We start from the raw sequence: 24210 nt of genomic DNA, 5'->3' as shown, positions 1-24210 counted from the left end.
GTTATCTAGAAGTTGAATTCAGATCTAAATTGCAGTTCAACCCCCAAAAATGCACAACTCTTTTACACAATACTTTCTAACTTGTAGTTATGTAGGAGCAAACGGTAGGAGCTACTGCAATCTATAGAAAATACTCAATTAAGTTTAAAATGTATATTTAACATTTCAGCTTGGTGACATGTCAACTCTTTTGTATCACTTGGTATACGTACTCTCGTTACTCTGGAGACTTCAAAAAGAGTGTCAAAACATTAGGGTAAGTGTCACTTTTAAAAGTTTTCTCCTTCCTGAATTCCTGACATTTAATATAACAGGAGCAGACCTGGGATCACCTCTCTCCAGATGGTGATTCCTCACACTTAGGCCAATTCTACAGTTCACAAGAACATCTCACTGAAAAATGAAGTGAGACTGAAAAAACATCAGGTTTTAGTTAGCAAAACTGTACTGGGTTTTTTTTCCTGACATACATCTTAAATAAGCAATGCTTTTATGAAAGAACCAAAAGTAGTTAAGAATTGTCCACTAGTTTTATATTAGGTGAGTATGAGAGCATTACCTATTTATCTTAAAATTACATTTGTAATATAGCGGAAAGGACAAGACTACCAAAACTGAAATATGATATTGTCATAAGAACAAAAAGCCTAGAAAATTTAACAGTAGGCCTATTCTTAAGGAAAAAGACATAGATGGTGACTAGGAATTAAGGCTGGTTTTAAAATAGATTCGGCATTGTATGGATGAAATCTTAACAGCAGGAGAGAGTGAACACATATCAAATTGAAATTGAAGTTGTTTATTTTTCGGGAACAAAAGAGATAAAAGAGATCCTGTCAATATTATTTCTACATTAGGGATTATAATATTGCTGTGTATTGAATTCTTAACTGTCTTGCTCCAGCCAAAGATTTTAAGAAAACCTGAAGTGACAGGTAAGTTCATAACCTAAAAAAATCTATACTGTCTAGGATAAATAGGAAAAAAAAACACCAAACCCCCACACCAAAACCCTTACATTTACACTTTCTAAAACAGAATAAAAGAACCACTGAGTGACCTCTTTTCCAATATATCTTTTACTGAAGAGCAAAAAGGCTTTACAGGGCATGTACATTCACTTGGGCTTGGTTAAGCTCAAAGTAATGTAACTTTGTAACCAGAGCAGTATCCATCCAGTATCTGAAACATAAGGGATATCTAAGCACATTTACATCGATGTCCACAAAAATAGTTCTTGTGTGTTTTGAATGGAGGGGAGAGGCATGTGCAGAAAGAAAATAATTGACTTGTGTTATTGTACTTAGCATTCTTGTAATGAATTAATCATATAATCATAATTCATAATAATTCTACCATTTATACACATTTTGAGAAACGGCATTTGGGCTCAAAAACTCCTTTGTAATTCACACCTTAATACACAGAATAAAATATTTTAAATATTGACAAGACAATAAAGTCTTATTAATATCTTGTAGTAACAGAAGATTTTATTAATACAAGATACTTTCCAAATTTTTCCCCCCTAAACCTTCTTGAGTACATTGATAATCATCCCTAATGTTATGTGGCCCTCATTTTTCACTGTTTTAGTTATTCTTATTCTCCAATAATACAATTACGAGATGTGCTTGGTTTTACCTTGTCTTTTTACAGTGACTCCATGGAATGGATATACATTTTTCAAAGATAAATCCAGCAACCAGCGAACAGCTGACTTGCACAGGCCAACAATTTCCACAGCAGAGCCATCTCTAAAATAACAATTAAAAAAAGCCAGAAATTACTTTCTGAAGGCTATTAAATTTCAATAAGCAACTTAAAAAAAAAATATCTGTAAGTACCTTAAGATACTTCATTTTTCCATATTTTCCTACAAGTCCCCTATTTCTCCTACATAAGTAACCTGAAGTTCTACAACATTGCTTTGTTTTGTGTTCCACCATCATGCATTACAGGCATGATTTTATAAACTTCAGTCATAACTCTCTCACCCATATTCTCTTAAAAATGAAGAGCCTTAGACATTCCAGTGTTTCTCTGCAAGGCAGCTGCTCCATCCCCTTGAGTTTTAGCTGTCCTTCTCTGTACCATCCTTTCTTGTGTCCTGCTTGAGACTAGCACTACACTTCACACTGAAGACACAAGCACATCTTGTGGGTACAAGGTTTCACAAAAAGAACAAGATGGAGTGCATCATTCTGCCTAAAAACCTTTCCTGATGACACTGAGTATTATTTTTATTAAATTTTTTTTTTTTGGCAGCCTCTGTACACCAAGATGTTACATCAGAAAGCTACCACTGACTCAGATTTTCTTCCTGAGCTGTAGCTCTGTTCTGACCCCATCATGTAGGCATGGTTTAGACTATTTTTCCCCTAGACACATATCTTAACGTTATCTATGCTGAAGCTTATCTACCACTATGAGGCACACTCAGTTTTGTAAGGTACTTTTGAGTTTCACAAAGGGCAAAGAGTAACAGAGCACATTTTTCAGGTGATATTCAGACAATCCCCATCTGCAAAAATTTTATATTTTATCATATTGAGCTTTACTGCCTGCTTCATATAGAGTTTTTTTTCCAGCATCACAGATGTAGCCTATTTGGGTCCCTAAGCCTCTCTGGGTTCCCAATTAGAATGCTTGACTTGTCAAGCAAGATGCTGATTTCCTTCTTCAGTTTTTACCCTCAGATGGCAATAGATTTGAAACTGAGGCTGTACTAACTCCAGCGAGGATGCCTGCAGCATTTTGTTGGCACATAGTAAACAGCTTATTTTAAAATATTTAATCTCAACTTTAAAAATTTACAAGTTGTATGTATTTCTGAATTCTAACACATTGTAACAACACAACAGTTACCAATAGTTTTCTCCTATAAGTCTTAATAACAAAGTACTACTAGTAGTAAAAGTATACAGTTTTACCCAAATTATATTTTACTACTTAAACTCAGAAGTCTAGTCTTTTCATAGAGCTAAGACCATGCCAGAAGCTGAGAGGTTCACCTGCTGAATACATAACTCTTTTCTTCAAATGAACACAAAAAACAAGTTAACATTACCATTACAGTAGGCAGAAACAGAGCATTTGAGACACCTCTCAGAAGCACTAATGGAAATCATAGTAGTTCTTAAGAAGAATTTAAGTTAAAAAAAAAAAATTAAAAAAAACCCTCAAAAGTCTGGATTTTGTGCCTTGGAGTAGCTGGAATTCCTCTGTTGCGAGCTTTGTCACTCTCTCCCATTTTATCCATCCAAGTGCCACAATTGAAGCAGTTCCCTCCAAAGACAAAGCCAGTTTCATGGTCAACACCTGCAGTTACATTAAAACCTGCCAAGCAAAAATATCATGCATGAAGTCTGTATGTTAAAAATATCAAAGACCCAAATCCACCCCTGTTCCAGCCCAAACCTCCTAAATAAACAAAATGATCCTCCAAACAAAAGCACTGTTCCTTTCTGAATGCAACTGTTCTTTTAAAGTGAATTTTTAATTGAAGATAACCACCCATTTAAAACATTAAGGTATTTTAAAATATAGATTTAACATAATTAAACATAATAAACATGTGCATAATAATTATAATAATTAAATAAAATAATAATAATTAAATTAAATTAAATAAAAAATAATAATAATTTTTTCAAATACGCTCAATAGCTAGAAGAAATCTGAAATATAACCACCATCTTTTGAATTATACAGGAAGTGTTCTATGTATGTTACCTTCATCTTGCATGTTTTGATCTATCTGTGGACCAGCATTCCTTTCTCGGAAACTTATGCCTTCCATGTGTCGTTGCATTGCCTCCTGTATTACTTCATAAAGTGGCTGATCCTTGATTCCATGTTTACCATGAAAGGTAAGATGAAATATTAATAGGAAGGCTCTAGTGTGCAAGTAGAAGCAATTCTTAGCCCTCAACTTACGATGTTTCAAAAGAAAAGCATCTGATATTGTCAGTAGCATCTTTGTCAATGACAAGACGTATACAATTTTAAACATTAACAGTTTTTCAAGTTCAAAACCAAAATAAAAATAATTCAGAAGTAAAGCTGATAGAACGTTTATTTCCAACCCCCTACAGTTGTCTAATTATGTGATAAAGACATAGTGAGAAGTGACTAAAATATGGAATCCTTCTGCTATAATAAAATTATGTAATTTCATTTTAAAAATTATAGTTGTGTTAAATACTTAAATCAGAAGTAATATTTACCCTAGTGCCTGCAGGCTGAGGAGAAGAGTCATCTCTTGGGTACATCCTAGAGACAGGACACCTGAGAATGTCTAATCCATTTGGAACAATTTTACAGTAGTCCTGGATACACTGAAGCCACCACCATACCGCATCACGACAGTTGTATCTGGCGTGTGTCCCCTGGCCAAGCAGATTGGGAATGAGACCATGTCTCAAAGTCCCACCAAATGCTAAAATGATGTTTCTAGAACAAAAGAAAAATACTGTCTTGACTAAGTTACTTTCACAGCTCTTATGGGACTGCGTATTAAGTACAAAGCATTACAAGTTTACCTTAATAGCAATGTAAGTCACGGGGACAAACAGGATCTTAAAGACAGATGCTAGAAGTTTGCTTTTGAAAGCCACAAATTTCTTCCTTTTTTTTTGTCTCTAAAAGTCACCCAAGTCAGTCTTACCTGGCTTCTAGATAGCGACCCGTAACTAACATTAGACCTCTCAGTGCAATAAAGGTATCTCGTCCCCACGAACGAAAAATTCCAGAAGAAAAGTGAGGTAAACCTAAAAAGAAATGTCACTGTTCATCTTTCTTGTCAGAAAACTCCAAGCATGTGTGTATGTGTAAAACAAGCAGAAGTCAGTCAATTTTTTTCCTAGATTAAGATATTTAAACAATATACTACACCAAGTTCTTGATAAATTGAAATAAAATCTCATTTGAGAGCAATTATCTTCTAGAATGTCATTGAATGTCAAAACCACCTCAGAACATCTCATATCAAAAAGTCACATCTAAATTTTTATTAAATAACTTTGTAACTTAACCAGGCACCATCCTGTAATTAAAACACGGGAAGAAAACTTAAAATAAAAAAATAAAGAAGCCAGTACTATGACAAGATTTATAAGGCTTTTTTGACAAGAGTTTAATGTAAGAGAGCTGTGCCATCTCAGGAGCATAAAAGGGATATGACTGGAGAGCTATGAAATTCTTCAGCCCAGAATAGCTCTCAGCCACTATAAAAGGATTCCTGCTTCTCTCTTCCAGCAGCTTCTAGAACTACATGTCACTGCAAACTCTATTATGTGTAACTTAAGATTTTGACTGTTAAAGCAAAATAATTGCAACAGTAAGGTCCATACTTGTCTTTTCTTCCATTTGCCAGCTTTTTCAATCTAACCAGCAAAAGATTCTACAGGGTAAAGTTTCAAAACAGCTGTCTGCTGTGCATGCTTGACAGAACAACCATTTAACTTTTATCACTTACTTTTTTACAGAAAAAGTATTTGCTAATACTTAAATATGGTCTTCATACCTCCACAATTTTATAGTATATGGCAAAAGCAGTTGAGGATTGTAATCCATGTAGGAGTTAAAAATCTCAGACACAACTGCAAGTGAGTGTGTGAAGGGAATATTTAAAACTCAAGCCCTTTAGTATAATTAATCTTTATGACCAGTTTAAGAGAACATTGTGCCTCTTCTTCTAAGTAACACTAAAGCAGGCAAATGGAATGTTACTAAAACCCACTAAAGGCAATAAAATTCCACGAGAGAAAGCCAGACAGTGAAAAGAAGAAAATAAGCACCCCAGTGAGAGAGATGCCACAGACTCTGGGTGGTGAAAGTTTCTATGGTTTCAGAAAAGGAATGGGCCAACTCAGAACAAAACCAAATTCATTCAAAGCCACTAAAAATAAAAGATAATACTTCTTGCATAAGAAAGTGCCCAGTTCAAAGACTGACAGATTCTGGCAGAACATTTGGAGGTATAAACACAAGTTGCTGACTACTTTTATGTTCTTTCCTTTTGGAGACAGTTTCAGATCAGGCACTCTTCTGGTGTGCTAATGCTTCCCTCTTTTTCTGAGACCTTGTAAACAATAAATTCACTTTGTACTCCATTACAAATCAGTTCTTAAATTCACATTTAAAACAGATAAATTAAAACCTTTTATGCTAAGTACATTTATCTCAAGCAAGTCTTCTGAAAAGAAATAGAACATAGTTGTGGATCTCCATATATGATAAAAATGGATGTGGCTAAAAATGTGTCTAAATTAAGTGCTTCTAAGCTCCCCAAGAACAGTAACGAAATGGTTGTCCCCAAGAAGTACTGCTGGACAAAACTGCCATATTTTTAATACGGGCTAATCTTAACCTTAAACACAAATTAAAATACAGGGAGGAAAAAAAAAAAAATTATTTTTTTTAATACATTGCACTCACTTACCAGCTGCTAAGGAAACACAACACTGTTCTTTCTCATTTGTAACTTCATTCAGCCTATAGGGAACATCATGTAATGACGGAGACAGAGCTGGCAGGCAAGAGTATTTTCCTATCCCACACATCTGGACTGAACCCAAGGAAAGGTGTTTAACAAATGTTGATCCATTCTGCACAAAGCTGTAATTCAACATAATTAAAATAAATTTGCATTCAGCAATATTAGTCTATAAAATATAACCTTTTATGTTTACAGTAGACCATTATAAGTATTATGCTTAATAAATACAATAAATTAACAATGAGTTAGTATTTTGTATTAACTAATTTTGTACAGAAGCTTTGATTTATAAATAACTTTTTTCCCCAAAATGGGTACTCAATGTCAAGAGTGTCTGTGAAATGATCCTAGAAAAAAGGGTAAAAGATGGAACTTGGTTTGGCTTTATTTGATACCTAGATATAAACGGCTAAGATCTTAAAAAATATGATTAAAAATATTTCACTATAAATCAAATTTCTGTTAAACCTAGTCAGTTTTTTTAAAAATCACTGTATTTATATATATATTTTTATATATATATATATATAAATGGTAAACAACTAAGTTAACACATTGTCTAAAATAATGGAGCCTGCATTCCTGTCTAGTTTATCTCCAAGCATTTTCATAAAATACACTACTTTCCACACAATTTCACAGCCATACCAAATTCTGTGCCCATTTAACATTTACAAAACAATACTGGTGTGTTCCAGAATGTTCATAGCTAGAATAAAGCCTCTATTAAATCAATCTCTCTTCCCTTTTCAAGAGGAAAAAAAAAAGTTGACACTGATGTTACTTCTGAAGTTAAACAGTTATTTCATGAACTAAGCAAAGTACTCAGACAATAAAGGATATTTAGGTGTTAGAGAAGAAACACTGAACAAAGCATCAGTCTAAAGTAAAATGTGGTACTTTTTTTTTTCCCTGAACTTTACAGAATCATTGCAGTTGTACTAAAATAACAGCGAAAAAAGTTTCTAAAGCCAGGCAGAGAAATGCTGGCTTAAGATTTCCTTCTATTGCATAATGCCAACACTAGTCAAATTCAAACCCTGGACAGACATCTGAACTCTAAACCTTCCAAACCACCACCATCAGAAAATAGATTTGCTGCTCACTGCTAATTTTACCCTTATACATTGGACAAGTATGAAAATATTCAAATTACATTCCCCAGCAGTTAAAACTTAGAGTTGCAAATACATACAGATACCTCTATAGCTCTGATATGTCAATTCATACCTAGACATCTGGCTCCATGCCACATCCAGAAGCATTGTGTATGCACCCACTAATATGGCATCGAAGTAACACGGGATGAGGTAGCGTGGAATTCTCTTCAGGTAGACAAACATGGCCTGCAGCCATTTACCAACCTATTGAGATACAATATAATTGGAACTTGATAACACCAGGGTTCAAAAAGCAGTGCTTTCAGGATCCATCTAGTTAAAAGTATTTGTTGCATTTTTTTGTACATTTATTACACCCAAGTTACACTTGACCACCACAAAGTTGAGGTTATCTTCAGTTATTCTTAACACCACTGGCATGTCTAAGATGTCTGTGCCAGACATATGTGGTAGAAGTACACTCTCCTGCTCCAAAATTTTAACTAAGAGAGAGATTACTGTAAGAAAAGTAGCAGGGAAAAAAATCTTTATTATATCTGTACTATGACACAAATAGGCAAGAACTTCAACTATAGAAAGAGATTATATCTTGTCAGCCTTGTAGAGAAATAAAATATCATAAAGCAGCTATTAAAACTGAGTAGCAAAGGAAAGCTGCAACTCAAACAGCATGCCTTTTACTCAAGTATGGGAAGAAGGTTTCTCATTGCTTAGAAAGACAGGCCTGAGCACGGAAAGAAAAATTATCAGAAGGCTAAATTATGTACAGCCACGGGTGGAAATGACTGCAGATATGGGTCTCAGAGTCAGGATGCTGAAGCCCATGTCATTGCATAATGTTTGACACCTGGGAAGTATTCATCTTCTTTCCTTCCAGTACTGTTAAGGAAGAACATGAAAATCTAGAAAGTCACTGAAGTCTTAAATCTTGTGGTTGAAGACTGTGTAGGTGAAGAAAGTACATGTCAAAGTATTACATGACGACCCTCTACTTTTAACCTAGAGAATACGAAGGGAGAGCTATTCATTTAAACAATGAAATTGTAAAGTTTAGTTTCGTGTGACTTCGGAATAGTTACAGGTATTTTCTGTTTTCTGAAAAACAGTGTGGAACACTACAAACTACAAATTCAAAATAAGCAACGGTCTTTGAAAAGCAAAAAACCAGTAAGTATCAGACTAACTTCCTTTCTAGAAAAACTCAGTCTCCAAGGTCAGATTCAGCATTCACTTCAGTACAGCATAAGACTGCATTATCCATTCTTCTGCTTTGTATCATTACATTTAAGTTCAAGAACAAAATGAAATGAGAATACTGAAGCTTTTCTTCTCATTATACTCGTTATTTCAGTTAACCAAATCACGTCTTCATCTTGTGAATTGAATGAAGCAATATGCACGTGGGAAAATAAAATACAACAAAGAAAGGAAAGGACTATATTGTAATGCAGCTATACAGGCAAATTGAAATTGCATAATTGCTATCTTTGCAGTGCTTGAATTTGCAATCTTACTGTATAATACTATATTCCATATATATACTATATATTAGAAAAATATCATAACTGTATCAGTCATCATATACACGCCAGTAGTATTTAGGCCCCGTTTTGAAAGTACTTATTAAAAAAACCAAAAAACCCAGTCACTTTTTTATTTGAGGAAAAATATATAAGCAAACAGGAAAGGAACCTTGTAGGCCTTTATGTAAATGTTAACAAACCCTCTATATACTATATATTTTTACTTCCCTTTTGAAGTCTATTCTTAAATAGAATTGAGCAAAGGAAAGAAAAATATTAATGGTTTAATCTCCTAGAATAAATTGCCTACATAGAAATCTGCTATAGAGAGACTGAATTTAAAAATATACCAGTAACTGAAAAGGAAACAAACAATTTAAGTCAACAAATATATATTTTTACTCACTTCTGCACAGGCTCCTGCACGTGAAATCAGACGATTACTGACGTAATCTATCATCCAGTCTCCAGATCTTAAATTATCACAAAATGGATGACCCAAATCATTCTTTGGTCTAATGTCTGCCATCACTGACATTAAACCTAAATACAAAATCCAACTCTGTATTAAGAGACACATCATTATCGCAAAACAGCAATTGCAGTTCAGGATGAAAAGGTACAAATGAACAGATGCTTTAACTGAATTTAGCTGTATTACTTGTTTTGATCTGCAGACCAAGTTAGGATACAATTCAATTGTAGTTTCTTCAGCATACATTATAGACCGTTATGAAAATCACTGTGGAATAACTAGCATGATGGAATTAATACATTGATATGTGACTGACATTCCTCAGTAAATTAGTATTGCCTAGGGTTTAATTAGTGGGATTCTTCACTGGAGATGTATGCATTTCCTTTTTATTGAAAAATCGAGTGCATTGGTGTTAAAATGCGCATCGAAACCTTGCAGGCCAAACTCCAAAGAGAGAGTTCTTGTTTTACTATGCCATTTCCTCAGTCCAACACCAATTAGTAGCATGGTCAAGCAGAAACAACTTCCATGATTTTCATCCAAACACTGACACTATCCATATGACAGCATTAAGGTATCTAGATTGAACTGGTCAATATCGCTTTTCTTCTTGAGAGATGTTCTGGGTTGATCTGGTGCTGCTCTTGGTGGGGAGGGAGAGGTTCCAGGCATGGATTCTGTAAGAAGCTGCTGAAAGCTCCCCTGGCTCCAGAATGTCCAGCCCCACCTCTGTCTGATGTTGAGGCCATCAGTGATAATGGATGTGCCTCTGTGATTAACATATTCAAGAAGGGGAAATGAGCGGCTGTAAGATACGAAGGCAGAGGAGAGAAATACCGGGGAAGAGGGTGGTATCAGAGGTGAGAGCAATGCTGGAGCAGAGATACCAAGGCTGATGAGGAAGGAAAGGAAGAAGGTGTCCTGATCAAAGGTTTCTCTATATCCTGTGGTGGGACTGCTGGCCATCCCCCTGCAACCCATGGAGAAGCATGGTGGAGAGGCCCATGGAGGATCACTGTGGAGCAGCACCCATGGAGGACCCCGTGCCAGGGGAGGTAAGAGTTCCAGAAGAAGGCTGTGACTGTAGGCAGCTCACACTGGAGCAGTTTGCTCCTGAGGGACTGCACCTTGAGAGACTCAAATTGGAGGAGTTCGTGAAGGACTCTCCTGTGGGAGGGACCTCATGCTGCAGTAGGGGAAGGCTGTAGGGGAACCCTTCTCCCTGAGGAGGAAGGAGCAGCAGAGAACAGACAATAAACCCTGTGGTCCCCCTGTGCTGCTGAGGGGAGGAGGTAGAGATATAGAGAGCAAAGGAATTTGGGCCTGAGAAGAAAGAAGGGGTGGGGAAAGGCATTTAAGCTGTTTTTTGTTTTCTCTTTGCCTTGTTTTTATTAATGATAAATTAAATTGATTTTTCTCCAAGTTGAGACTGCTTTGCCTATGACCATAACTGGTGAGTGGAACCCTCCTAGTCCTTGTCTTGATCCAGGAGGTCTTTATGTGGATTTCCTCCTTGCCAGAAAGGGGTGGAGGGGAAGTGAGCAGCCACATGGCCCTTTGTTCAATCAGCTATGCTCAAACCACAGAAACAGAAAAAAAGTAATGCTGAAACTACTACCTTGGAGGCCTGCGTACTTCAGCGGTGACCAGTTTGGTACGTTATAACAACCTCCACCATCTTCTTGTTCTTCTGCCTCACACCTATACAGTACTTGATTTAGGTCAGCCAAAGTTAGCTTAGATGCAATGCTGAAAAAAAAGTGGAAAAAAATAATTCAAACCCAAAAGCAGTATTAGTAGGGAAACAGAGAAAGGATTTCACATTCTAGTTTCAGACTTACTTTTAATTAAATATACAATTCCTGCCACTTATCTATGAAATTAAGAGCTTGATTTTTCAGATGTTCTGACAGGTTCTGTTCAGATGTTTCAGTATTTATTTGAAACATATTATTAAGTACAACCCCCTAACTATCATACCCCAACACTGATAAGCATTCCATGTTACCAAGACTGTTTTAAGCAGCAAATTCACAGAAGGTGAATAAAAGAGCCTGAAAAGTTTTTACATATTAACTCTACTTACTATTATATATATAAAATTAGCATCTCAGTTTTTCTTGCACTCTGAAAATCCAAACCCACCTATATTAACAAAGAAAAAAACCAAAACAACCCTTACTTCAAGTTTACAGACTGGTCTAAGCCCCTATTGTAGTTTTTTCAGTTCTACTTTCGAAACTTAAAGAATACTCACGAAGAAAATGATGTTTTTAAAATAGGTGCTGAATGCTCATCAGGAAGACTTCCAGATTTAAAATGGGAACTGAACTGGATTAAATGACTCCGCAGTACACCAACAGCCTCTTGTGCCTTTGGGTCAAGGCTAACTCTGTAAATATAAATATAAATGCATAATTTGTAAAAATGTAGCAGTTAAGAGTAACTATTCCCAAGTCTCAAAACAAAGAATCCTACCATTCTATTGTAACTAACACAGCCACTTGGCAATTGCAACAACGTACCTGAATACTATTACACTTCCTGGTGTTAGTTTTTCAAATTCTATTTCTTGAACAAATTCATTTGGCCCTTTTACAGCAGTTCCAGCTTGCTTTATAATTTTACTGTCTGTAATCTTAGAAAAGAAAACACATTTCCAACTGAAATTCAAGATCTTTTTTCTAATACAAAATATCACAAATTACAAAGTATTACATCAGAACATGGGTTAAGGAGCTAATTACCTGGATATGCTCTCTGAGTTCCACTGCGAAATTAGGTAATCCATTTATAAAGTGCTTATCCTTTTTGTAAGGGCTAGTATTTCTCTCAATAGTCCTAGCCTCAAGTACTATTTCTTCTATTTTTCCTAAGAAAAGTTAAATCGTATCGTAGTAAAGATTCTGTTAATTTGAAGTAATTATTTTGAAAAAATGAAGCAAAACCTAAACAAAAAAACCTAAGCATTAAGAATTCAAGCCTTAGTTGTATAGCTCAAGAACAAAGGCAACAAAACATATGGGGAAGTGTTTTAAATATCATAAGCATTCATTTCAACTTTATTCTCTCTACTGTATTTACAGTAACAATGTTGTCATTTTATAATACAGTAATCATAAAATCAGTCAGGAATTAGTAAATTACAACCTGTCTTTTACTGATCACTAGCTGTTAGTTTCCTTATTATATTTTAGGAGACTATTAGTTTGGTTTGCAAACTGCAGCTACAGATTTTTTTTTCTTAAAAGTGTAGGAATTTATATTAATATTTAAATAACCCATTTTTCCCAAGACTTTCAGTAACCTACAAAGCAAGATATTCAAGCCTTGCAGCTGCTTGTAAATGACTTAATCTATAAAGCAATTGCTTTTAAAACAGGAACATACATAAATGCAAAGAACTGAGTAGATTTTAAAGGCAGTTTAGAAAGCTCCTCTTCAGAAATATGATCAAGTAACATGTGAAAGTCGTTACACTGTGCATATTTAATGTAATGTATGTCTCATATTTGTGTATATATATAAAAAGACAAGCCCACATTCTTATGGAGAGCTTGTAACAGTAAGTATACTTGACCTGAATGCCTTTGAAAACCCTAAGCAAGTAAGTTTGTTATTATTTTTTTAACCAGTTTTGCTGCATGCCTGTTAGTACACCAAAAAAGAACGTTAAACATTAAAAATTCCCACACTGATTTCATTTGCTTGAACTTAAGAAGGACAGAACTAGAATTAAATGAATAGTTTGTACACCTGCTATCTCTTGAGAAGAAATCTGATTACCTGGGATACACATTTCAGGTACTTCTTTACTGTAGAAGGAAGTTTTAGGATCCCTGAAAGCTGTTCGACTTACAGCCACAACAGATTGGTGTGTGTTAGGACAATGTCTTGTCACTGCCACTATATCTTCATCAACTTGATCTACATACACCTAGAAAAAAAACCCATACCATTGCAACTGTGCTCACTCAAAACAGAAATATGGAGAAATTCCAATGTTATGTTTGCTTGCCTGATTAAAGCCTTTAGCCCCCAGCTCCTGATGTAGCCTGTTTATGGCCAGCCTTCCAGCTAGAATTCCTGTTTGGAAATTGACTTCACCAGAAGTCAGTTGTGCTGCTGGGTTCCATTTTGTATAAAACCGCTCTTCAGATACTACGGAGATCTATAAAGAAATGAAAATTCAAGCAAATATTAACAACTCTGAAACAAAACAAAACAAACAACCCCCCCCAAAAAAAAACAGCTGGAGGTCTCAACCATATAATCAGTTCAAGGTTCACATCAAATTGAACAACCCAAAGTAATGCCAGCTAGTAAATTTCAATATAAACAACATCAAAATATATACCATAGGACAAGAATAAAGTCTACATTTTGGAGAGTAACTTAGGAGTTCAGCTACACAAATACCTGGTGGGGTACTAGTTCATCATAGCCTCTGGTGCTTCCTGTAGCACAGCAGGCCATGGAAACAATCGTTGCACTAGGAAGAGCATCATATGCAGATCGGTGCTACGTTAAAAAAGAAAAAATAAAATAGTGAATCAAAGACAACTCACCCCTCCCAATTCAGGACACAAAAGATATACTCAGTGTTACACAGAAACTGCTAACCACATGATCATAATTTTCTCAATCACAACAGAATTATTGAAAAAATTACTACAGAAGCTCTAACAAAAGCAACTTAAGGGACATTCCGAAAAATAAACACTCCAATTCCCCCATTCTCTCTCATTCTCTCCTATCAAACATGAGCTCGGAAAAGCAGGTTATCAAGCAGAGATGGAACCACTCAGAGGAGCTGGGATGAAAGATTCAAAACAGCTCATTAAGTAGTCTTACATACTTTTTTCCTTGAAAGAAAACTTTGAATGTGAGAAGGAGTTATTCTAAGTTTTCACCGTGTGCATGAAAACTTGGAGATCTGAAACACAATCTTCCTAAATATCATCCAGAAAAAAAGCACACTATATTGCACCAAGCCTTCCCATATTTCATAAATATCAATTCAGCAAACAATAAACAAACTCTTTTATTTCCATCTAGGTGCTCACCTGAATTGGACACTCATTATCATGTGTAATATCCATAAACAGTGCATGAGCAATAGCTGGCATCAAAGGCCTCAAACGTGGCTGAACAAAAGAGCCCACAGGTTCACCTCCAAAACGATAAACCAGCCTTCCTTCTTCATGGCTATTATAAGCAGTCATTGCCTCTAAAGAACAAAATAGGTGTTTGCATAAGAACAACTACTGCAGAGCAGAGCATGCACAAAGATGTTAATGCAGCATTTTACAGTTGTTATTTTGGAGCGTTAATCATTAAAAAGAAAAAAAACCCAAATCACACATGTAACAATGTTCTCCAGTGTAGGTACAAAACCTTGGATAATCTATTTACTGTAGCATATTAAGCTGAAGAAAACTAAGGGGGGAAAAAAAAGATCTGGATCTCATAGGCTTTAAGAAACTCATGCAACAAATATCAGACATGATGCAGTACTTGCATAGCAGAACTGTGCTGCAGCTTCTTTTTATTCCACGAGTAAAAGTGAGATATTAAACCTTCTGTAAGCCAACGCAGGAAGTATTCTCTTAGTTTATAGCTAGTATTGTATTTCTTGCCAAGTATCAAAAGAGTCAAGAGAAAAACATTGCTTCTATTACATCGAGTATGAAATTAAAAGTGCAAAATCCAGAAAAAAACCAACCTTTTCCTTGGAAAAATCATGTCATCTCTAATCTCTCATTGGAAAGAGACCACACACGCAGCAAGCCTACCTCTTATTAAGGAGGTAATGCCCAGCCTATTCACAAAGATATTGTCCAGCTCCTCATTTCCTGTGAACAGTTCAGCCACTACATACAAATCGGCTCGCAATTTTCTAGCTGTGTCCAGCATGTACTGCAAAAAGCACAGCCAAAAAAGCCACAGAAAGGGGAAAGGTAGATACAGAAAAGGACAAGTTTCAAAGCTAGGCAGGGATTGGACAACAGGAAAATGCCATGCAGCAAAGAAAAACAGAAAGCCAAAATTAAGGAACAAAACCAAGTTGTTACACAGAAGATGATACATAAGCATAAGCAAAATTAAGAATTAGCACATGACAGGAAAAGTTAAATAGAACATGAAAAAGAAAATACAATTGCATAAGCAAAGAACATAAATATGTAAGGAAAAAAAAAGCATACCAATGTTAGTTTCACATCAACAACTCCAAACTATACATGACAATCCTACATAATTTTTCAACTGCTTATTGTACCTCTAATCAGGCTGGTAATTCCCAGGTGGTTGACAAAAATATTGTCAATGTACTCACTGCCAGTGAAGAGTTCAGCTACCACATAAAGATTAGGTCTGACTGATCTGGCTGTTGCTAGCATCTCCTATAGATCATAATACATTTTTAATGCAAGACATCCACTGTCAGCTTTCTACACGCAAATTGTTAACATGACTTAACAAATCATGAGTCATTCATACATGCAGCTCAAAACCATTAACATTCATCAAAGCATGTTTATATTTTACAGAGATTATTAACTGACTGAGTGATTCTAAGAAATTCTCTGAAGAATGTGGAGCTAATTACAACTTTGTTGGTTTTAAACAAAAATTGTTGCTCAAAATGCAAGAATAAAGGCAGAGTAAGAGAGATACCTGTCAAGGTAAAACTCTAAGGAGGACCTTCAGTTTAAGCCTTCAAAATTACAATTCCAAAAAAGCTACTATTAAATGAAAGAATGGTAGTTTTGAAATGGATGGATTTGAGAACTACTTAAAACTTTTCTGTGTGCAAGTCAACTTGTTTTAGAGGCCTTCATATCTTTAGGTAAGCTCTGAAACTATGACTAAGCACTAATAAGCTGCACTACTCAAATCTATTTAAAGCTAACTTACTAGATAAGTACATTTTCTGGATGTCAGCACCATGGTAAGCAAAAAGCACTTATCTTAGCAGTAAGACTGCCAGGCTAAATTTTTGGCAGGCGTTCTTTACCAACTTTTGCGTTATGGGAAGTAAACCACTTCCTGTTTAATTCATCAATAGCAAAATATATGTGGCACAGAAACACTGAGACTTTCAACCAAGGCTTGGCAATGATCCCAGCTACAACTGACACAATGGGTACCCGCACTCATTGCACTAAGTCCACAGCTATGTGAAGGAAAGTTAACCAGGTCCACCTGCTTGCACAACTTCTCAGCTGCTGTGGATTAATAGAAGCTACCCCACTCTATTTCAAGTAGGAGAAATGATATGTAACACCATCCGTCAAGAAACCTTGCTTATGCTGTGAGGAAGGTTCATTCAGACCTGAACTCTGCCACGTTGATCCTGCATATTTTGTAGCAACAGTGCAGGACTTTTTTTCACAGACAGGAACTGCTTTGTAACAGACACTTTGCGTACCTCAGCTACATGAATAGGTGTTGAGTGACAGTTGTCGAGACGAACACCATGGAAATATTTGGCAGTGATTTCAGTGTATTTTTTCATATGTGCCCAGAGGTATGGGCAGTCTTCAGGCTTATTACCATAACGCAGTTTCACACTGTCTCCCCAACAAACAAGCTCTCTTCTCAAGTAAACGTTTGAACCTGTAAGAAAAATAAATTAATGTTAGTGTATAGTGTAAAATATATACCAAAATAAAAATGTGGTATTAAGCTTTCTATTGTTGAAGAGTAGAACACTGTGAAGAATAAGAAGTCTTAACAATAACCATATGTATAATTTCATACTACTCCAAGGAAATATTTAACTTCTGTAGTGATACTGAAATAATTTTTCAGATTGACATGAAATTTCTTTTAATACTTCCAAGTATTATAAAAACTGTACTTGATGAAAAAAACCCAAAACAACAAACCAATGAACAAAGTCAGTAGTTCAGTTGTTTATACTGGCTGAGCTCAAAAAAGCATCATGCTGTGTTACTATAAATAAATAACCAGAGCCATAACTTAAAATTTTATCCTCTGTTAACAGTAGACTGTGATGATGTAAGGCAAATTTCAAGTACTTATGCAAGTAGGTCACTTCAAGTGAAAGAGTCCCTAAATAACTCTGGTGTGCATTAAAATATTTATCCTCCATCTCATCTAGTTTCATATAGTTTTGTCTTCTTTTTGATGCAGTCAATACCCACACATTATATATGAGCTTTCTTTGAACATACACCTTGCTTAAGTGCCATTTGCAGAACCAAATGCATTTATTTTGCAATTCCTGCGCTCATGTCCTCAGTTGAAATACTTCGTGTCATAAAACAAATGCATAACACAAGTATAAAGCACTCAAAAAGCTGTAGACTAATTAAGACAGGAATTTCAGTAATGGAAGTTAGGTACACTAACTAAAGACAGTGACTGAAGGAAAAAACAGTCTGCCAGAATAGAGGGCAATTAGCTGAAATGCAACAGAATAAGAACACCCTTGAAACACGTTATTTTCGTGCTTGAGAAGGCGTTTAAAAAACCCAAAAAAACCCAAAAAACCCAACAAAACACAAAAAACCCCAAAAAACCAACAAAACACAAAAAAACCCCAAAACCCACCAAAAAACCCACCAAAAAACCCACCAAAAAACCCACCAAAAAACCCACCAAAAAACCCACCAAAAAACCCACCAAAAAACCCACCAAAAAAACCACCAAAAAAACCACCAAAATACAAAAAAAACAAAACCCCAAAAAAACAAAAAACAAAAAAACCACAAACAAACAAAAAAACCGAAAAAAAACCCAGAAAAAAAACCCAGAAAAAAAACCCAGAAAAAAAACCCAGAAAAAAAACCCAGAAAAAAAACCCAGAAAAAAAACCCAGAAAAAAAACCCAGAAAAAAAACACAGAAAAAAAACACAGAAAAAAAACACAGAAAAAAAACACAGAAAAAAAACACAGAAAAAAAACACAGAAAAAAAACACAGAAAAAAAACACAGAAAAAAAACACAGAAAAAAAACACAGAAAAAAAACACAGAAAAAAAACACAGAAAAAAAACACAGAAAAAAAACACAGAAAAAAAACCAGAAAAAAAAACCAGAAAAAAAAACCAGAAAAAAAACCAGAAAAAAAACCAGAAAAACCCAAAAAAACCCAAAAAAACCAAAAAAAACCAAAAAAAAACCCCACAAAAAATAACCCCAAAAACCCCCAAAAAACCCAAAAAACCAAAACAGTGAAAGGGCTTTGCTTTGGCCAGAATATCAAAAGGTTTATAACAATTATAAATTCGCTTACAAACCTGGTTCTGCAAAGTTTCTAAGAGGATCATCTCCCATAACCCAGCCATTATGAGCCATGAAATAACAAGCTTTATCTGGCTGATGTATCATGGCTTCTTCTTCCTCCATATTTAGCTCTTTGAATGGATAAGTAAAATACCTATGGAATAGACAGGCAATTAAAAAAACAAGACAAAACCACCAACCCACTGCCAAAAGCAAGCACATGAGGTAGCCTAACCTGAAATTCATTGAGTTTAAAAGTATCTGCAATAGCTTGTATACAAAACAGATGCAAAAAAGAAGAAAAAAAGCAGCTGCTACACTACTGGGACAGGTGTTGCCATATCTTGGTGTCTGCTGACAGTGTAAGATTAAAGCTCTAGCCCTTCAGATACATGAGTGGCATCAAATACATCAAACATGAAAGGTGTAAGCTTTCCTAGTTCCACCACTGTTATGCCTACAAGAGAAATTTGCCCTATGTAAACATTCAATGTGCTCTGCATGGTTGGGCTCTGTCATCTTAAGAGGTCTTTTCCAACCATGACAATTCTGTATGTATTGTTTCATGCTCTCTAGTCACATTTGTTTATTAAACAGATATGTTGTTGCTTAAAAGAGACAGTTCACTAAGTAGCATCAGTTCATGGGAAAGAAAACATACACTTCCACTTATAAATGTATACTTTTAATGACCTTTGAACTCGCTTGCCCTAGATTCCAATAGTTGCCAAACAAGCAAACAAAACAAATACCTGGTAACTAAAGGATATTTTCTAGTGATAGGTCCCAGCTTAGGGCCATTGCCAGCCAGTCGTTCATAAACCACAGTTCCCACGAGACAATTGACAGCCTAGGAGTGATTAAATTACATATTATTGAAACACCTGAATTTGTTTGCAGTTTTAAACAATTTAGCATTAAAAAAATTGTAATTTTAAGACCTGCTCTTGATGGTGAGTAGTTTGTCTGTGCTGTTCAGCATTCAGCTCCTCAATCCTCTTGCGAAACCAGTTGCAACATTCTTCTATTCCAGCTGGTCCATTGCTTATCAGAAGGAAATTGAAAGCACAGAAAATTAAGAATTATTTTTAAATATGCAGTACACAACTAAAAGGAATGAAAATTCAACTTTTCCCATCTCTGAAAAGAATTTCACTTATTTGGTTTGCAATTCAACTCGTGGTTTTAAGTTTTAATCAACAATACAATACCTGTGTGGTATGAATGTTGCCAGTGCTATATTCATGTCTACAGTACAGCCAAGTCGTCTATAATCAGGGTCCTGAACTATTTGAAGATGTTGATTTGGATCAGACTTTGTGCTCATTTTGCCTAAGAGCAAGATAGAAAAGAGTATTCATAAAGTAAAATTAGGCATTACATTTAAGACATACAACTCATATAACCTTAACATAAGTAAGATATGGTAGGTAAAGCCTTTGATGGGGTAGAAGATCTTTAAAGCTCTCAGAGGATATGCTTAAATCTGTGCAGTAGATTTCTCTCACAGCAAAAAATGAGATTTGTTTGCCAGCTTATTGCTAAGCTTACTTATAAGATTCTTGAACTATAAATATATAATCCACATGCTTCAGAAACATACCCTTCCTTTACCTTGAATTAGAAGGGTTCTAAATTGCTGCACAGCTTTGTTAACATCCACTTGGAAAAATTCCCATAGTTTAATTTTTGGATATATATCTTCCCAAATTATTTTACGGATACACTGTAAAAAATAAAAACTATGTTAGTAATGTTGTTAATTATTATAATTAAGAAAAGCTAACTGCTCACATGAATTGTTCAGAAAAAAATCTGGGTTGTAAGGATTATTTAAATATACCTGCAAAGCATACACCATTTCTTGTGCATTTCCAGAACCACAGAAATATTAATGGTTTATTCAACTCTTCGTAGCACTAATTAACTTATACTTAGTTCTCATTCACTTACATTCAGGTGATGATCATTCTCAATCAAGGGAGGGACCCCTTTAGCAATGTACTTTCCATCAGCTACATCACAGGTCAAATGCCACAGTGCTCTATCCAAGACCCAGGCTGGCTTCAGGTGAGGAGAATTAAGAAGGTTATAGCCACATTCTGGATGCATCCTGAGCCATTCACTGTTAGTTGCTTATTCAAGAAAGGGAGGAGATAAAGAAAAAAAAAGTAAACACACAAGTGCACACTTGGTTGTTTTATGCAAATATCTCAATGCCAAGAAGTTAGGGTACCATGGCATGGACAGTTTTCACTTTAACTGACTTTTTCCATGCCAGTATAAAATATTTCTTATGCTGAGGTGTGCATTGCTGATAGCCATCTGTTTTGCACCAAATACAGAGGCTACAGGGCAATATTTTTGTTAGTTACATAAAGATATGCAATATAACCACCAGTTCCAATGTCAGCTAGTTTTGGTTGGAAACCAAACCTACATGCTAAACCAAGATTTAAGATGGGCCAAGTTATTTATTTTTTAATATTCTTAACCCTATCAGATGATACGCACACACAATCAGAGAATCAAGAGTACACACATATAGAAATAATTAATGAAAAAAGTAGTTAAATTGGCTTTTAAGAAAGAATAAACTGTGCCACTGTTGTATACATAATCGGAAGCAGTTGGGAAGCAACGGCACAAAGTCTAACACAGGAAGATGTGTGCATGCAAATGGAATACAAGTTCAGGTCAAACACTACACTCTGTGTTTATTTTCTAAACTTCCCCCATAACATCAACAAGCACCAGAAGATGTACTGAATATTAAGAATTAACTCAGAAAAGGTGAGAAGCCCTGACCAAAATAATGGGTGTAACATTCTAATACAGAAATCAGTGTGCATAGAACAGTATGAATAAACGTATAAGTAGTAGAGAATTTTTATTCTGGAAGAATAACAATGAAAAAAAAAGACAGACATTTCCATTTTTAGAACTGTTCTAAACAGCTAAACTGAATATAATTTGAATGCATTTATTTGAATGAATCTGCAATTGAAATTTTAAAAAAAGCACAGCCTTAGTAAAAAAATATTACTTCACACAAATACTTCACACATGGGAACATATTTTACAAATTATTATACTGGAAACATGAAGAAAGACACATTAACATGTCCAAAATTATAGCAGAACAATTAACATGGAAAATCAAGTTTGCTCAGTTCTAAGAAGCTCAAAGGAAAATGTCAGAGTGTATGTACTCAGTGTACAGTATGAACAGCACTTCTGAACTACCTCTTACATTACCACCTCAAGAACATTGTGAACATGGCAAAATTCCACGTTTATAAGGTCACACCATTTGTGGAAGTTAAGGTCTTCATGGTTTAAATGCCATCTACAGCTAAAACCACCATACTTACGTTAAATATACATAAAGCTGTAATAAGCTCAGGCTGTTAAAGGCCATTATAGGTCAATCAGATTCCACACAGTGCCCTTCCCTCCCCCTTCTAATATATATATTATACACACACACATACTACTTCTGAATTTTTTTTTTCCAAAAAGCAAAATGAGCTTATTCTGTTCACCTACCAAGAACCATAATTACTATAAAGGACTTTCATGAGTAAATACAATTAATTCTAAAAAGGCAACACATCGTTTAAGCCTAAAGGTCTTATGAAAATGGAAGTCAGAAAGAAGGTCTTCCACTAATTCTGATGAAGAATCAAATGTTTTCTGATCAGAAGACAATCCAATAAATGCCAATGTAACAGCAAAAGGAACCTAATTCTGCAGAAAAAAGTTGCCCCAAACATCACTTCTGGTTACATTTGTTACAGGTAGGGAAAAGATACACTCAAGCATACATGTAGCTAAATACTAAAGATGATGTAAAACAAAAAACAATTTCTAGAAGTCAATTTATTCTTATTTAAGAAAATAAGTTCACATTTTTCAAAGGAGCAATTCATTGTTACATAAATTAAACAAACTTAATGTTGAGTAGTGATGGTCTACACAAGACTAGGTCTTTTTTTCTGCCCTTTATAAAGCTGAGAACCAGTGGCATTTGATGTGATTAGTGAAGTGCTTGCAAGTAGGATCTACTCAAGTGTTAAATTGCAATTAGATAATAGTAGCCTCTTCTGAAAGATAAAGAAAATACAACTTATTTCAGTCTCTGACTTTATGATTTACTACAGATACCAAAAGCTTTAAAGAGGAAAAAAAAACCAACTCTCCTTTTTCTGTTGCCTGCTGGAAAGCAAATGCCAGAGAAAGGGTGTTTGAAAACCCTACAGAAAACAGCAGCCCAAAAAGGGCACATCTTCCCAGTTATTAGACAGGGTTTGCAAGTTATCTGCAATACTTGGGCTAACATGTCAAATGTGTATCTATATTTAACATTAGCACATGTATCTACTTTGCTTTTAAAGTCAGGCTGCAGATGCTAGAGACTGCCAGAGACATGAACATCAAAAACTGACACCCCCCACTCTCCACTGTACAAACAATCTGCTCTCCATTCCAGTGTAAAAACCAAGCCCCTTGGCTAAGCACTGAAAGTGAGTGGTCTGACATTACAGCAGGGACCGAGGGGAAGCATGGACATTTCCATACAGCAGTCTCAGCTGGTGAACAGAACTGCCAGCAGACACAAGCACTGTAAGCTGAGGGTCATGAGCTATTAGAATTACTGGCATTAGAGGATATAATGCAAGACAACATAAGCTGTTAATGCAGCCATCTGCAGAATTAATAATAATGTACAAGTATCCACAATCTGCTCCGGGTAGCTGAATATATGTCATGTCTTTTATTTTCAAGTAATTCTATGAAACATGTTTTACAAATAAGCCATGCTAATACGCAGGAATTAACTCATTTAACTATGAGCAGTTAAGGTTGTTTAAATAAATAAATAAATAAGTTAAATTGCCATCTTATAAAAGATGCAGACAAAAAAAAAAAAAAAAAAAAAAAAAAAAAGCCAAACCACAAAACCAAAATTATTTGTCTATCTTCTTACTTTGAAAGTCCCCAAAATGTTTTACAGCCACAGGCACACCACATTATTGCTTACGCAGAGATCTCTGATACATATTTCCACTTACGCTAAATGTGGCATTTAACAAAGTTTGGAACCAGTTGTAAATCAAAAGGTTTTGACAATAAGCACAACAAAGGGGAAACAATCAGTTAAAAAGTTTAAAAGCAGGAAACAAAGCCATCAAGCATATCTTCCTTAATCATGTAATTCAGGACCATGGTCATTTGAATATTTCTATTCTGTTAGTAGATGTTTCTAAGAATCCTTTCACCACAGTATAAACGTTTAGTCATCCACCCGAATGAAGATTTGAACTCTGA

General features: G+C 35.3%; 1 protein-coding gene and 1 long non-coding RNA gene across 5 annotated transcripts in view; one reads left to right on the top strand and one right to left on the bottom strand.

Annotated features, from left to right (window-relative positions):
• The window catches only part of AGL (amylo-alpha-1,6-glucosidase and 4-alpha-glucanotransferase), a 36420-nt gene that overhangs the window by 6150 nt on the left and 6060 nt on the right, over window positions 1-24210 (bottom strand). For 2 of the 4 annotated variants that reach the window (XM_071750826.1, XM_071750827.1), the window contains exons 6-29: window positions 20833-21014; window positions 20494-20605; window positions 20091-20211; window positions 19821-19923; window positions 19632-19729; window positions 18894-19033; window positions 17057-17244; window positions 15905-16028; window positions 14691-14854; window positions 14044-14145; window positions 13643-13795; window positions 13411-13561; window positions 12372-12496; window positions 12150-12262; window positions 11882-12016; window positions 11243-11373; window positions 9553-9689; window positions 7733-7866; window positions 6446-6621; window positions 4670-4772; window positions 4230-4455; window positions 3736-3847; window positions 3204-3339; window positions 1645-1757 (exon numbers count right to left, since the gene is read on the bottom strand). In XM_071750826.1, coding sequence (XP_071606927.1) covers window positions 1645-1757; window positions 3204-3339; window positions 3736-3847; window positions 4230-4455; window positions 4670-4772; window positions 6446-6621; window positions 7733-7866; window positions 9553-9689; window positions 11243-11373; window positions 11882-12016; window positions 12150-12262; window positions 12372-12496; window positions 13411-13561; window positions 13643-13795; window positions 14044-14145; window positions 14691-14854; window positions 15905-16028; window positions 17057-17244; window positions 18894-19033; window positions 19632-19729; window positions 19821-19923; window positions 20091-20211; window positions 20494-20605; window positions 20833-21014 — 3279 coding nt within the window. Of the gene's footprint in view, window positions 1-212; window positions 412-1644; window positions 1758-3203; window positions 3340-3735; window positions 3848-4229; window positions 4456-4669; window positions 4773-6445; window positions 6622-7732; window positions 7867-9552; window positions 9690-11242; window positions 11374-11881; window positions 12017-12149; window positions 12263-12371; window positions 12497-13410; window positions 13562-13642; window positions 13796-14043; window positions 14146-14690; window positions 14855-15419; window positions 15544-15904; window positions 16029-17056; window positions 17245-18893; window positions 19034-19631; window positions 19730-19820; window positions 19924-20090; window positions 20212-20493; window positions 20606-20832; window positions 21015-24210 lie in introns of those variants that run through there. The other 2 variants (XM_071750829.1, XM_071750828.1) reach the window with 2 other exon arrangements.
• LOC139799199 (uncharacterized) lies at window positions 1750-11046 on the top strand. The gene is made up of 3 exons (XR_011727141.1): window positions 1750-1839; window positions 3715-3872; window positions 8730-11046. It is a non-coding gene; the product is annotated as an uncharacterized lncRNA (long non-coding RNA).

This window comes from Heliangelus exortis, chromosome 8 (assembly GCF_036169615.1).
Source record: "Heliangelus exortis chromosome 8, bHelExo1.hap1, whole genome shotgun sequence".
Taxonomy (NCBI): domain Eukaryota; kingdom Metazoa; phylum Chordata; class Aves; order Apodiformes; family Trochilidae; genus Heliangelus; species Heliangelus exortis.
This window is presented reverse-complemented; position numbering and strand designations above follow the sequence as displayed.